The sequence below is a fragment of the Papaver somniferum genome, chromosome 3, assembly GCF_003573695.1.
Source record: "Papaver somniferum cultivar HN1 chromosome 3, ASM357369v1, whole genome shotgun sequence".
NCBI classification, from domain to species: Eukaryota; Viridiplantae; Streptophyta; class Magnoliopsida; order Ranunculales; family Papaveraceae; genus Papaver; species Papaver somniferum.
The window spans coordinates 41,179,199-41,194,571 of record NC_039360.1 but is presented as its reverse complement, the minus strand read 5'-3'; the positions used below and the strand labels follow the sequence as shown (position 1 = coordinate 41,194,571).

The 15,373-nt window shown below is 34.1% G+C and overlaps 3 protein-coding genes across 3 annotated transcripts; 1 reads left to right on the top strand and 2 right to left on the bottom strand.

Moving 5' to 3' along the window:
• Nucleotides 1–3,901: 3,901 nt before the first annotated feature.
• On the top strand, nt 3,902–6,952 carry LOC113361182 (tubby-like protein 8). Its single transcript, XM_026604514.1, has 9 exons — nt 3,902–4,516; nt 4,610–4,727; nt 4,827–5,003; nt 5,090–5,145; nt 5,246–5,342; nt 5,432–5,521; nt 5,627–5,719; nt 6,113–6,180; nt 6,590–6,952. The coding sequence occupies exons 1-9, from the start codon at nt 3,978–3,980 to the stop codon at nt 6,663–6,665; spliced, it is 1,314 nt and encodes a 437-aa protein (XP_026460299.1). The 5' UTR covers nt 3,902–3,977; the 3' UTR covers nt 6,666–6,952.
• A 1,152-nt stretch (nt 6,953–8,104) lies between these two features.
• Nucleotides 8,105–9,472, bottom strand: LOC113359346. Its single transcript, XM_026602998.1, has 3 exons — nt 8,990–9,472; nt 8,667–8,868; nt 8,105–8,445 (listed from the first exon to the last, which is right to left on the bottom strand). Exons 1-3 carry the CDS (start codon nt 9,470–9,472, stop codon nt 8,105–8,107), a joined length of 1,026 nt encoding a protein of 341 aa, XP_026458783.1.
• A 3,642-nt stretch (nt 9,473–13,114) lies between these two features.
• Nucleotides 13,115–14,561, bottom strand: LOC113361181 (60S ribosomal protein L23A-like). The gene is made up of 3 exons (XM_026604513.1): nt 14,500–14,561; nt 14,135–14,309; nt 13,115–13,428 (listed from the first exon to the last, which is right to left on the bottom strand). Exons 2-3 carry the CDS (start codon nt 14,175–14,177, stop codon nt 13,115–13,117), a joined length of 357 nt encoding a protein of 118 aa, XP_026460298.1. The 5' UTR covers nt 14,178–14,309; nt 14,500–14,561.
• Nucleotides 14,562–15,373: the final 812 nt, after the last annotated feature.

The following is a 15,373-nucleotide window of genomic DNA, read 5'->3' as shown; positions in this document are numbered from 1 at the left end:
CAATCTCGTAAATGTTATTAAGTATACTCAGAGTGAAACCAAAAGCGAAAATAATTTTGTACTGACAGTGAAACTATTAAGCACCGAGTTTTATTTCTCAAATTTTTTACAGTCCTTGATTACAATCCAATAAACTTGATTATAAAAATAAATAATATAATTAACGTTTGAAGATCAGTCATCAATAATATAACTTATATTAAGTGAGCTGTAAAATACCTTATGTACACCGTATCCTTGATAAATCCCTATGAATGAATGAAATAATAAATAAAAGAAGGTGAATTGAGTATGATTTGATTATGGGTTTTGAAATTTGGAGAGAGAGAGTGTATGTAAATCGGGCGAATTCCCGAGTCAACTCAGTTTTAAATTTTTTTAAACTCTGATGATCAAATCTTAAGTTTTTCTATCAAAACTTGTTTACCCTTCTTTGTTTTAAGTTTGATAGCATGCTGCTTTGATTTTTTTTAGTAGATTTATGCCTTTTAAGACAATTTTTCTATCATCTTTAAAGTAATTTTAATTTTTTTAGAATTCACTTTTTGAATTATGAGTAACTAATTTTCTTGTTTTCTTCATGATGTGTGTGCAGTTTGTTATGTCTCTAATGGCATTTGCCTATGTTGATGTTGTGATTGGAGCATATGCAGAGTATTTTTTAAAGCTTTTGCTTGAAGGTTCTGAAAGTGTTGTTATCCATGGTTTCAGTGTTGCTATGTGGAAGAAGCCTTTGCACCGTTTCAACTCGCCGTGGAAAAACAGATCCCGCTTTTGGAAAGATTCAATCAATTTCAAAATTCAAAAAAGTAGTCAAATAAGGAAAGTCAATCTCCTCCTTAGTTTCCTCCTTTACCTTAGTTGTTTACCAGAAAGCTGTCATAGTTACCATAATCTACAATATTCCCAGTCAAAAATTAGTTATCATGACTACTAAAATATCAGTTATTCTTATTTATGCTGTTACCTTAATAATCGTCGGAATATATCTTTTTTCCAGTCAATTTCTCTTGTGGAATCTACCAATTTATAAACCTTATAACCCTAAACCTTTTCTTCTACATCTCAGTCATAGAATTCCTAACTACATCTGTAAAATCGAAGAAGGAAGCTCAAGCAATCTTGGTGATTTGGTCAAAAAATTTAAGCAGGCCACTCTAGAGCTTGCAGATTCAAATGAGGTAGTGGTTTTTCAGCAGGCTAATGATGCAGAAGATGAAGTTGAATCCAATTGGGAAGAAAGTGTTATATGAAAGGTTATTATTGAAGGGAGAATGAGTTACCAGACTGTGGAAAATTTTATCAAGTTCACCTGTCCATCTATGACAGAAAAAAGATGTGAGGATAGTAAAAGTACAATCTCATGATTTTCAAGTTCAGTAAATGGGATTTGTTGAACACAGTTATTAAAAAAGACCATGGAGTATCAACAAGCATCTACTGGTGGTTCATGACTACATTCCTGATATGGTCTACATCGAGAAGCACTGGGGTTTTCAGATGTTATGGATACAACTAAAATACCTTCTTCCAGAGCACATGCATGTTGCATCTGTAACTAAAATGGGAGAAGTTATGGGGGAAGTTTCTGGGATTGAACCAAAAGATGCAATTCCTGTTGGAAGTGAACCTGGTAAGGTCTGTGTTAATGTTGATCTATCAATGCCATTAAGAAGGGGAGTTAAATGTATCACCAATGTTGGAGTTACTAAATGACAAAAAAAATTCTATGAGAGGCAGCCTAGCAGCATCTGTTCTGAATGTTATGTTATCAAACACTGTAAAGTAGCTTGCAAAGATGCTGCAATTTTTCTGGCTAAAGCTCATGAAAAACCATATTTTTTTTGGAAAGTCTAATCATATAAGGAGAAATATTTCAACTGTTACCTCTAACACAGTTCCTGCTCCAAAGAAGAATCAGAAGAAATTTGTCAAAACTACAGTTTTTGTTCCTCCAAATGATGGAACTCCAATTAATATGGACTTTTTACTTAAGCAACAGTTTCCAGAAGATTCAGAAGATATCAGACTTGGAAAAAGACACAAAGTTGATAAAGAATTGACTGATGGTTCAGCTGCTAATGAGGTTTCTTCTCATTCTAGCAACTTGGAGAACATCACTGTCAGCCCGAATACTCTCATGGTCACAAATGGAGACAAACAAGCTCATAACACTGACATGGAGAAACAACTACCTACTACTATCTTTTATTTTAAAGTTACTATTCTAATTTTTGCTAAGCATTCCAATTATTTTAATTACTATAAAATTTTCTATTTCTCCAAAATGAAGTTGTTGTCACGGAATGTCCAGGGTATTGCCAACAGTTTCACATTTCAACAATTTCAAAATCGTGTGAAATCTCAGAGTTCCGACTTCATCTTTTTGTGTGAAACTAAGTTGATATTTCTAGAATGATTTCCCTAGCTCAGTCAGTCCATTATCACAATTATGATTGTATTGATAGAATTGGTAGAGCAGGTGGTCTTATTCTCATGTGGAAAGATGGTATTTCTTGTGTTATTGTTTGTGCTGCAGATAATATTATCCATGCTCTCATTAAACTGGATCTAAGTAAACCTGTTATTGTTCGTTTCAAGTTAAATTTAGAAAAATAATGGGTGGTTAGAATGCTTACTATCCACGGAAACATATAATCCCAAAGGAAAACAAAGCTAGCACAGTTTTTCACTATTTTTAGTGGACTTAAGCATTACTAGAAATAGTTGAAATCGTAGTTTACATACCTTTATCATTGCACAAGCATCAGAAGGCTTGAAAAAATATACCATCTTGAGAACGATAAATAAAAACATGCAAACAATAGATGAAATGATCAAAAGCTCATAGTTTATCACTTCCTTCATTCAAGACAGATTTGAACAAGAAATAAAACATATTATTTTGAGACCACTGCAAGAAAAAATATCTTACTTTGTTACATTTTTCAATAAACTAATCATTACCAGTGAAAAATAAAATTATCAAAAATTCGTAGGTACCATAACTTCTTCACTTTTTGTCGGAATGTTTATTATCCATCGAGCAGGGAAGGCCCTAGCAAGGGATAACCCAGGATATATATAGCCCATCCATATATTTTGCCCGGTAATTTTCTGTGTATGAGAATTTTTTAAATTTAGTATTCAACCGTAGTTTTACCTCGAATAACTTTTACCCCATAATCTTGTTTTAAACATAATTTTTTTTCATCTCATCCATTTATTTTTCCATAATCCATATTTTCAAAGAAAAAAAACTAATCACGTTTTGCAATTAGTTTTGTGGATTTTAATTTTTTGCTTACCTATTTATCTGGTATTTTATAGGAAAATCTCAATTGATCGTTAATTATGTCGTTCGGTCCAAAAAAAAATTGCCGCCATCTTGGCCACATCAACAATCACCGGTATCGTAGGCTTTTTTTTTTTTCTTTGATGGGAGGTATCCTAGTTCTTAGGAAGGTTTACGGGTTCATCCCGCCAAAAAGGTATGCGGAGCATTCTTGTGGACAAATAGTAATTCTGATCCACAAAGGTAAAATGGTTAAAGCCACATTTTTTTACTTGTTACTTCAAAAACCAAGTTTTGACCATGTGTCTTACTTGTTTCAAAATAAAGTTCAAAATAAGTCATAAAGTCAAACAAGTGAATATCTTTAAATACTACCCCTTATATCAATAACTTTTGTCTCTTCCCAAGTACAAAAAAAGCAAGATGTCTGTGTTGCATCAATCTTTAAATGCATCTACTCAACATCAACTAATAATCCTCTAATCCTCTTATCTCTCCCCCCTAAGTCCATTTTCAAAATTTGAAAAAACACTTTCTTTAAAAAATCAGCTTTATACAGAACCCCACAGACACAACATCAAATTTACTCAAAACCAGACCAAATATCTCATCTGTCTTATGTATCCATTAATATAAATAAATAGTTCAAACCCCATCTTCTTTATTACATCTCTGTTTACAGATGAGTTCAAAAAAATCCTCTGTTTTAAACCAATCTCCTTACAATTCTCTCTATCAGAACCCACTGAATGAGCTCAAAATGAACCAGAACAGAGAAAATGGTGACAGCAAGAGAGGAGAGTATGTAAGTCTTAAGAAATTATCATTCACTTATAATAAGGAGAATGCAGTTCCTGATAATGTCAAAATGGTTGAGAAGAAACCAGTAATGGCAAGGAATAAAGAGAATGTGGTTCCTCTTGGTGTGAGTGTGAGCAATAACATAAAAATTGATGGGTCTAAGGAAAATCAGATTTTAACCCAGAAATCGGACATTTCTTCTGCTGATTTTAAGAAGAAGAAGCTGAAACCTACTTCGTTGCAGCTGTGTATGCAGTATAATGAGCCTGATTCATCTTTTGGTTTGAAAATTTGGGACCCTTTAGAGCTTGATAATGAAAACCCCAGAAATACTAATGGTAATAACAGTAAAGCTAATATGTGGGATTTTTCTGATTCTGAAGCTGCTCCTGCTTCTTCATGGTCTACTCTTCCTAACAGGTTTGAATTTTCATCAAAAGGGTTCAATTTTTGTTCAGAATTATTGTTTGTTTATAAGATTTGATTTTGATTGTTGTTAATTTTTGGGTTCAGGTCTTTATTATGTAGACCTTTGCCTCAAGATATTGGGAGATGTACTTGTGTTATAGTTAAGGAAACAGCACCATTAGAAGGGTTTAGTGGAGGTTCTTTCTATTCACTTTACACCAATGTAAGTCAATTAGTATAATCAAGTGTATTGAGAATTTGGGGTTTTTAATTTTGTAGTTCATTTTTGCTCAAAAATGTATGTATCTATATGTATGTGCAGGAAGGTCAAGGAAGGCAAGATAGGAAACTAGCTGTTGCGCACCATATAAGTCGAAACGGAAAGACGGAGTTTGTTATAGCTCAGAATGCTAAAGGGTTATTGTCTAGATCAGATGATAGCTATTTGGGAAATGTTAATGCAAATTTCATGGGTTCTAAGTATCATATATGGGATAAGGTTCATTTCAAACTATCATTTTTTCGCCTGTATTTTACTAGTGAGTTGGAGAGTAAATGTCTCAATTGCTACTGGTTTGGTTGCAGGGAAACCCATTGGATTCACTAAAGCAACAATCCAAGTTACTTCTGGCCGTTGTGGCGTAAGTCTATCGAATTCACACTTATCGTGTAGGTAATTTAAGTTGAGTGTGTTTGTAAGTTTAATGCTGACTTTTGTGTTTTCACTCTGTTCTTGCGCAGGTTTGTGCCTACGGTTACAACATGTACAGGAAGCTATAGAAGCTTGAGAGCATGGATACCTAAGCATCAATCGGCACAGTTGAAAAATACAGCTCAGGTAAATCCAAAAATCAAAGAGTACAACTCAATGCACATTCAAGAGACTAAATATGAAAATTTTCATTGCTCACCATACTTGTGTTTTAGATTGAACATGTTAAAGGACTTCCAAAGGACTGGGAGGGTAAAATGACTAAATCGCATCAGCTTTTCTCAAGGATTCCACACTACAACAAAGTACGGTTAAACATTTCTTTCCGATTTCAACTCACTAACACTCAATTTCCTTAAATTGCAAATTATTTGGGAACTTTATTCACTTGCGACTGTGTGCTGCCTCAGTTTTCAAAGCAATCTGAGCTGGATTTCAGAGAACGTGGTCGAGGTGGACTTAGAATTCAGCGGTCGTCGAAGAATTTCCAGTTAACATTGGAGGTAAAACTGTTCCAGTTTCTGTCTACATAAATCTGCTTCCTTACAAAAACAGCTGTTTAAATTGAAAAGTAAAAATGACGCACTTTCTACATTATTGCTAAATGATTCTAGTCTATAGAACCACAACATTGCCATTTGTACTTATGAAACACAAAGGTATCCGAGTAGAGAGTGGGGTTTACCAGTGTCAAAATCCCACACGCTTAGGATTTCTGAACAGACAGCACCCACTTAGTGGTGTGGTTCCTAGTGCAGTGCCATTTGAAGTCCAGGGGCTGCTCGAATAAACAGTAGAGAGGATTAGAGACAGCAACTTATGCTGATTTAATACACTTTTTAGACTAGCTCGACTTACTAAAGTGTTCAATTTTTACTGTTGATATCATGAATTAGGAGAATGGAAGGCACTCGATTCTGCAGCTGGGAAGAGTGGGAAAAAGAAATTTCGTGATGGATTACAGGTAAGGCTCTAAGCAAGCCTTCTCACTGTTCTGATCATCCTTGTATTAGAACGTCACAGCGAGTTTTTACATTGAATGTAGTGGTGCCTTTCATGCATACATTGCTTTTATTCAATGTGAACTAAGCAACACATTCGAATGCTCATAAGATTTGCCATGGTTTCACCAAACTAATTTTTCAAGTTAGCATTGTTTTTTGAATAGAAGCCTAGAAGTAGTGCTAGCATATGATTTTTGTACACCGTATAAATGTTGAATACTGAAAGTTTAGCTACATGTAAACCCCGTTGTGATTGCATCTACTGACGCACCAATCCAAGAATGGCATGTGCCCAAAATTTGATCTGGTGCATTTAGCATAGGATAGGAAAAAAATGTAGTGAAAATTTTCAATTTTCTTCTTTTGCAGATATCCACTGACAGCTTACCAAGCATTCTGTATAAGTTTGGCATCCATTGATTCAAAGCTTTGTTGTACCATTTAACTAAACCATGAAAACCTGCAAACTTAATCTCGGAGGTATAGGAAGGATTTGGTCTTGGCTTCCCAGCTTGGTTTATGTACTACGTCTGCTAAAGAAAAGAAGGAAGGAGTAGTTGTTGTCACCATTTTGATGGCATGTTTTGCGAGTATCTTCCTTTCCGTGTGATCCACAAACATAACAAAGATGTAATTTATTTTGTCTGCCATGTTCGGATTGATGTGCATTATGTATCGGAATGATATGAATCATAGTGTTTTTTGCACCAGAGTCCGGCCTCTAGACCAATTCCGCATAGTAGTAACAGCAGGTGACCAATTTGATTTCAGATGTTTATGTATTTATTCCACTGGAATTCAATAGGTTCATACGTCATCCAAAATCCTACAAGTAATGTCATCCTTTTTCAGACTACACAAAAAGGAAAAGGCCTTTCAGTAAATGCAATGAATTTTTAGTCTTTTCTATATCTACACCAAAAATCAATTCACTAAGGCCATACGCTATAATGCCCCTTTTCCCTTTCCTATCCCTCATATACAGGGAAAAGTCTGATTTACCAACCACTATGGTCTCTCATATCCCTATTTGTGTAGGATGTCCCTTCTCTACTACTTAAAGTGGATCACATCTGATCCGGGTAGTAAGGAAGGGAAATGACTCAGAAATTCAGTTTCCATGTATATTCCTGCTTTACCGATACTCAATATCCGTTTGGCAGTTGAGACCGATGCTCAGTTTTCGTGTCATTTTACACGGTAACTGAGTTTCCGTTTCCGTAAATTCTTTTGTTTGACCTTTATTCTTTTACACCTCTCTCACACCCGATCCTAGCCATCCACCATTCACAACGGCTATATATTCTCCACCGTCGGATCTCAACGGTTATTTTTCCAAAATCCTCTATAAATACAATTCTAATTCTCTATTTAAATCACTCCAAATCAATTGATTTCTTATTTCTCTTCTTCTTACTATACTTCTTTGATTTCTATCTTTATCTTCTGCTACTCAAGTTCTTATATTTTAGTTCGATTAGTTATGGCTAATAATTTTGTACAACGGGAAGAGATTATTCTTACCGCTGCATATATTTATGTGAGTTGTGATGAAAATGTAGGTGCGCAACAAAAAAACATCGTTATTTTGGATACATATTCACCAAATCTTTGTCCAACGCAACGACAATCCTAATAGAAAATTGGGGTTCCTTAAAAACAAAGATGAAAACAATAAAAAAATATGTCAGAGAATTTGTCGCCATTTTTAACGCTATATATCAGCAAAACCAAAAGCGGTACGTCGCACGAAGATTTGGTAAGTTCTCTTAATTTATTAAATTTTTTCTGTTCGCTGATAATAGTAACTAACTAAAAATTTCTTACATAATTTTCAGACAAAAGATGGTAAGGAGCAATTTCAGGAACAAACAGGCCAACCATTCAAGTATCATCGTACGCATCCTCATCCTCATCCTCATCATCGTCATCATCCTCATGGTCATCTCCATCATGTTCATATTCGTCTTCTACATGTCCGTCTGCATAAACATGTTCATCTGCATGTTCAAAGTCATCTGGGATTTGGTCATTGTAATCCCCATAATAATCAAATGCACCATCCTCGTTTTGACCAGGAACAACTTCTTCTTCTAAGTATGTATCATCATAATCTTCATCTGATGATGGAAGTACCACGTATTCCATATCTGAACCCTCCAAACTAGAAAAGTCCCCTGCCTGGCCTCCTCTACCAGGACGCGCAACAATGTGCTTGACAAGATCTGTTCTTAGTGGTGCATTTCTAGGTTTTTCAGAGTTGACATAAAGACACAACCATCATTGGTAGGTTCCGGAATCGAAATAGGAACAACTCTGCCCCAATCTGTATCTCGGCGTTCATACTCAATAATCATGTTATGTAAAATAAGACAACATTTTATAATTAGGTTCAAGTCTGATTGTTACCAATACTTACAGGGTGATCCGAAAATTCTAAATTTACCTTGAAGCACTCCAAAAGCATGCTCGACATCCTTTCTTTTAGTCATTTGATACTTATTGAATCTCACATACTCGGGAATGTCCAATGTCTGACTGAAAGCTTGTACAATTGTAGTCAACTTTGGATAGGTACCATCGACTAAGAAATAACTCATATGGTATTGGTGACCGTTGACGACATAATTGTATGAAGGTGCTACACCCTTTAGCATGTCATCAAAAAGGAGTGAGTGTGCCAACACATTCAAATCGTTATTTGATCCAGGCATTCCAAAAAAAAGCATGCCAAAACCACAAATCATATGATGCCACTGCCTCTAATACCATAGAACTATGTTTCTCTTTACCCTGGTAAGTTCCTTGCCAAGCTATCGGACAATTCTTCCATGACCATTGCATACAATCAATACTACCAAGCATTCCTGGAAATACTCGTTCCGTATTCTTAGCTAGAAACCTCTGAACATCTCCAGAAGTGGGTTCATGCAAATATCTTTCTCCAAAAGTTATGCAAACCGTGTGGCAAAATCTTTTTAGATAATAGTATATTGTCGTGGCCCTCATACGAGTGTAATCTTCAACACTATCAGCTGCCATACTTTTGCATAAACATTTCATCACGACAACTAATTTCATATATGGATAATGCCCCATAGTACCGGTTGCATCCGGATGTTGATGCCATTCTGGATCCACTTCAAGCAGTTTTCCTAACAATTTCTCGAATAACTCTTCCCTCATGCTTAGACGTTGTTTGAATTGTCTTGAGGTATAACCATTTCCAGGTGTAAAATAATCATTCATCATTTTCGCATCACACCACACTAAATCAAGGGTAATTACACTACGTATCTGCACCTCCCTAGGTACCGGTTGTTGAAAAATATGCAACCGTTCATCCAAACACAGTTGTGTAAACATTAACAAAACCTTTTCTTCTTAATCACTAGAAGTATCCAAATAGATTCCGTATTTAACTCTCACATAAGCACGCATTAGACTCATTTTGTACCTTTGTAAACAAAAAACACAATATCAATTTTTCTATACCATATACATAAATACAAGTCAATCAATGTGATACATCAATAGAATAGTAGTTTAAAAACATTTCATTCAACAAATCAAGAGATGCATCACACAACAAGTAATAATCATGGATTTTTCACTAAATCAATGTCTTAATTATATTATTGAATTGCATACTACATACCTAACCATCTTATAACAATAATTTCATCAAAACCAAAATCAAAATAATTTTAAACGCTAAAATTAGAATAATTAGATTTAACATGATGGGTTGCTTTCGCTTTCCCATACCTGATTCAATGGATTAGTTATACATGTTAAATATGTATCATAATTATTGGGAGCATTTTATATTTAGAAGTAGTTCTGATACAAACTTCACCATGAAATTCCTCCTCGACACATAAAAGTCTCGTTGAAGATCCATTGTTATAAAGAATGTACACCCAATTAGTGAAGAAAGCACTAATATGGTACATGAAAATGATCCATTGTTATGAACTCTAAAATACAGCAGGAGTAAGTATTTGTAAAAGCTAACGAAATAAATTCTTTGTTCATACATGGGACGTATGCTTAACTGCAGTTAAACTTGAAAATTCAATGACGTCATATCTGTTGGATCTGACGGACATCCAGCTGCTAATGCAAAAATGCTCGCGTGCTGCTTCATCAAAATATTTTCCTCGGTACAGTATGTGGTTGGAGAAAATTTTGTTTTCTGAATTTCATTACAAACGTTTTGTTGGGAAAATTTCAATTTTCATACTGATTTAAGTGAATAATTGTGTTTTCACATAAAACTTGTGGAAAGTTTTACTTTTCACTCAAAAACTTTCCTTGAAAATTTCAATTTATCACCTTTGATTAAGTTAGTTATTTTAGGAATGTGTTTAAACAAGATATAAAACCTAAAATGTTAATATTAGTTTCGGTGAGAAGTGGAGTTAATTTATGGCACGGTTTTAAGGAGATGATTAAGCGAGTTGGAAAAGGTAATTATAAGTGAAAAATCAAAATTTAAGAATTTTCTAGAATCTCCTTCGGTTATTTATGGGTGAAAACTAAAAAAATTTCATCAATCATACATGTGAAAACTATAATTTCCTAAATTTTGAATTTCTTACCACGGTGAAAACTATAATTTTCCTAAATTTCAAATGGTGATAATTATACTTTTTTAAATTTTCTTAAATAGATGGTGATAATTAAATTTTTTTTCCTTTATTTGTTTTGATGTCGGTTATATAATAAATAAAAAAATAAAAAACAATTATGGTAGGGAGTTATCTTTCGGATAATGGTAAATCCCTGTATTTTAGGTTTTTGTTATCAAGCGAATTAGCTATTTAGTTTAGGAAAGGCAAGAGTTATTCATTTTTTTCGCTTTTTCTTTACGATGAAATTTTGATTAAAGGTTACTTTTGTAAATCATGTCATATTATAGATAATTATGGGTCTTAGATATACTACATTTTAGTTTTAATGAAGGGTTTTTGATATTTAAAAACTGGAAAGGGGAAATTAGGCTCATGCCCAACCCATGGATAACCCATAATATGAGGCCCTTAATTAAAAAAAGTTTAAATCTAGGCCCCGAGTTTTTAAAAGACCTTGATACCCTTATGCATATTGTCAAACCCATAATTAAATAAAATTTAAATCTAGGCCCAAAATTATTAAATCTAGGCTCGAAATTATTAAAATACAGTGCGAAGGTGTAAACAGAAGTTACACATGCATATGGCATGTGTAACCAGAAGTTACACATCCTTATGATATGTGTAATGCAAGGTTACACTTGTATATATATGCAAATAAATAGACATAAAAAAAAACACAAAAAAAAAGTTATTACTTTAATATTCATTTACAATAATTTCTTAGCATGTGTAACTAGAAGTTACACACGCATCTGTTTAGTGTAATTGAGAGTTACATATGTGTCTATCTAGTGTAACTGAGAGTTACACATGCATCTGACTTGTGTATTCAGCGTCAACTCCAGTTCCAGCGAGACCATTACCACGTTTAAGCAATTAGCTTTTATGAAGTTATCTAAAACCTGAAATATAACAACAAGCAATCAGTATTTATACGATTAAAATGAACAGTACATAAAACAATGTATATTTCAGTTTCACAAGCATCTGACTAGTGTAGCTAGCGGTTACACATGCATCTGAATTGTGTAACTGAGAGTTACACATGCATATAACATGTGTAACTAGGAGATACACATTCATCTGGCTAGTGTAGCTAGCAGTTACACATGCATATGACTAGTGTAACTAGGAGTTACACATACATATTGATATGTGTACCCAAAATCAGTATGTGTAAGTAAAAGTTACACATCTAATTAACATGTGTAACTTGCAGATACACATGCATCTGAATTATGTAACTAGGAGTTACACATGCATCTGACTTAGATATGTCAACATAAAATCAGCAAATCCATCTCTAAATGAATAACACTAGCAAAAACGAGAGGTGACTATCAAGCAATTACCAGTCATAAAATAATACAGTTAACCTTGCAAGTGAATGAGAAGCTCTTAATTAAGATATCACTGCTTCAGCAGAAAGACGTTGTTAGCACTGTATTAACAGAAAGACGTTTTACAGCGCTAGTCTAGATGTACCTAAGCCATTTTCATATTATCGATGACGAAGGACATTTTAAGCAACAGAAAGTAAAGCTTCAGACAGTAATTATACTGGCAGAATAATACAAACACCTGGGAACCTTGTGCTAGCACATTAATATCGCAAAAAATGATCACACAACTGATTCAGCAGGGTATAGATATGAACCCAGGAAAACAAAATGCATGTGTAATCAGTAGTTACACATGTAAACAATAGTTACACATGCATATTAGCATAAGTTACACATACAATCATCATGTGTAACTAGAAATTACACATCTAATTATTATGTGTAACTATAAGTATAACCTGCATCTAATTAGTCTAATCTGCATCCACTACTACTCCCTACTACTAGGACTTGATGTTCTTTTCTCAATTTCATAAATATAACCACTATAACATATCCCATCAAATTAGCATGTGTAACTATAAGTTACATATGCATATCCCATCAAATTAGCATGTGTAACTATAAGTTACACATCTAATTTGCATGTGTAACTAGTAGATACACATTTATTTGGCTTGTGTACCTAGAAGTTACATATTTAATTAGCATGTGTAACTACTAGTTACACATCCATAGTCTGCCAATGCTAGTTAAACGTGCAAATTGTCATGCATATGGCTTGTGTGATGTGCAGTTAAACAGATGTATGAGTTAAGTGAAACCATTCCAGACCTATATCCATATACTACCTTTCAAGAAAAAAAGTAGCTAGTCGTAAGTAATCAAGAAGGCTTACTTGATAACGGTGTTCACTTTATCTGTCTGGATGTTGTACATCTTCTTGAAAGCATCCTTGTTTTCTTCTTCTTGTTGTCTTCAATCTTCTTCATTGCGGACTCGGTGGTGAGTGGGTATTTCAGGATCTGGTAATGGTCCAGCTTGTTCCTTGGTAGTGCACTAATATATTGGTACTTGGGATTCCTTGCCTTCTGCAATGTCTTTGGCCTGTGAAATATGACTGATGTGCAGATATTCTTAGCCTTCTTCTTAATGGTTGATGCTCCAGCTTTGACAGCCTTGGAAGCTTTGTTAGCCAGCACCTTGGGGTCAGCCTTCTTAGTAACTACATGACAAGCAAATGATATCAGTACCATAGCAGCTAGAACACTTCTCATACAAATGAACAAAACAGGACATCCAAAAATCAAAAACCAATGGACACAGAATAGTCAAATCTATCTCATAACTGAATAAACTAGAGCAAGTATACAAAACTTAATAGTTCACCCTTACAGAGTTACAGACTCTACAAAAAGAAGGTAAAATTAAAAATGTTACAGTTAGATAGAAGTTTCATATAGGTTACATATGCATATACCATCAAATTAACATGTGTAACTATAAGTCACACATCTAATTTGCATGTGTAACTAGTAGATACACATTCATTTAGCTTGTGTACCTAGAAGTTACACATTTGATTAGATGTGTAACTACTAGTTACACATATATAGTCTGCCAATGCTAGTTAAATGTGCAAACTGTCATGCATATGGCTTGTCTAATGTGCAGTTAAACAGATGTAATGTGCAGACCTATATCCATATACTACCTTTTGATATACATTCATTCAACGGAAAGCATTGACCCCTTTGATATACATTACAAAATCCATATACTACCTTTACAAGGATGCATAAGTCAACAGTAAAAACCAATCATTGACAGGGATGCTACCGTAGTAAATTTATCAGAACAAGTTAACCTTGATCACAAAAAAAACATAAACATTTAAAAAAGAAGAGAACCTTGTGAAATCAGCTAATTACCTGTCACCACTAGCACCAGTAGTAGAAACTTAAAATAGTTCATCCTTTATCTTCTCATCATCTCCTTCAATTCATCAATTCTGAAAAACACCACCACTGACTTCAAAATCCTCCTTCAAACCTGCTCCAATACCACCACCTCTACCACCACATCCTCCTCATACTCCTCCAGATTCTGCATCTCCACCATCAACACCACCATAGATTCGTTAACCAAACTCAACATATATAGTCAAGATAAGCAACATAAAAACACCAACAAGAGTCCACAACTAGCTCCATTAGAATTATGAGAGATCATCGTTTTTATTAAATGGAGAATTTAACTAGTATTATCAACAAATCGGCAGAAACAAACAACAAACCTAAACATACCTAGATTCAAAACCTGTTGATTCAATAAAAATAATGTTCTTCTCCGATCTGAATAAAGTCAACGAAACAAAAATCAGAACCTTATCAAACTAAGAAAGTAGAACTACTAAATCAGGAAAACCTATTGAATTAAATAGAAAACCTTACCTGAAGTAGCTTCGAAACAACAAATTAGAGTCAATTTTATTTTCGGATCACATAATTAGGAATTTTAATTGAATTAAACAGGATTAGAAGGGAGAAACTTATCTTTCTCACTTTTTGTTGTTGAATCTTCAGATCTAATAGTTGATGACGAATTTCATTGTCTCTGCATCTCGATTTCGACTTATTCACAAACAAATGATGATCTACAAACATCATCAGTAGATACAGATACAGAAGTAGAGATTGATGTCATTTTTTCCTCTTCGTCGTACATCGGCATCCATAGATGACATAGATCGAAAACCACTAAATTCTTTTAGCAGAAGATAGAGTAGAACAAAAATCTCTATACATAATTGATTCTTTCTAAATCACAGATCGATTTGCTTGCAAATTGTTGATGTGAAATCAAATCAGAAGATTAGATCTTGTACAACCGAATAGATAAAACCCTAGAAAATGAATCTATGAGAGCAACTCTGGTTTTAGACGGAGAAAGAAAATGAAATAGAAAATGAAAGTATCTTCTGTTATTCCTCTTGTATAAATATTAAAGGGTAGCCTTGGTATTATTAAAATTCGTAATAATTAATTATGGGCCAGATCTGAAGAAAATTTGATTTTTTGGGCCTAGTAATATCATTTTCTTAAAATATGTAGTTGACAGTGGATGATCCATTTAGTGGGGCTTCTATATGTTTGAACCCATATAGTTGG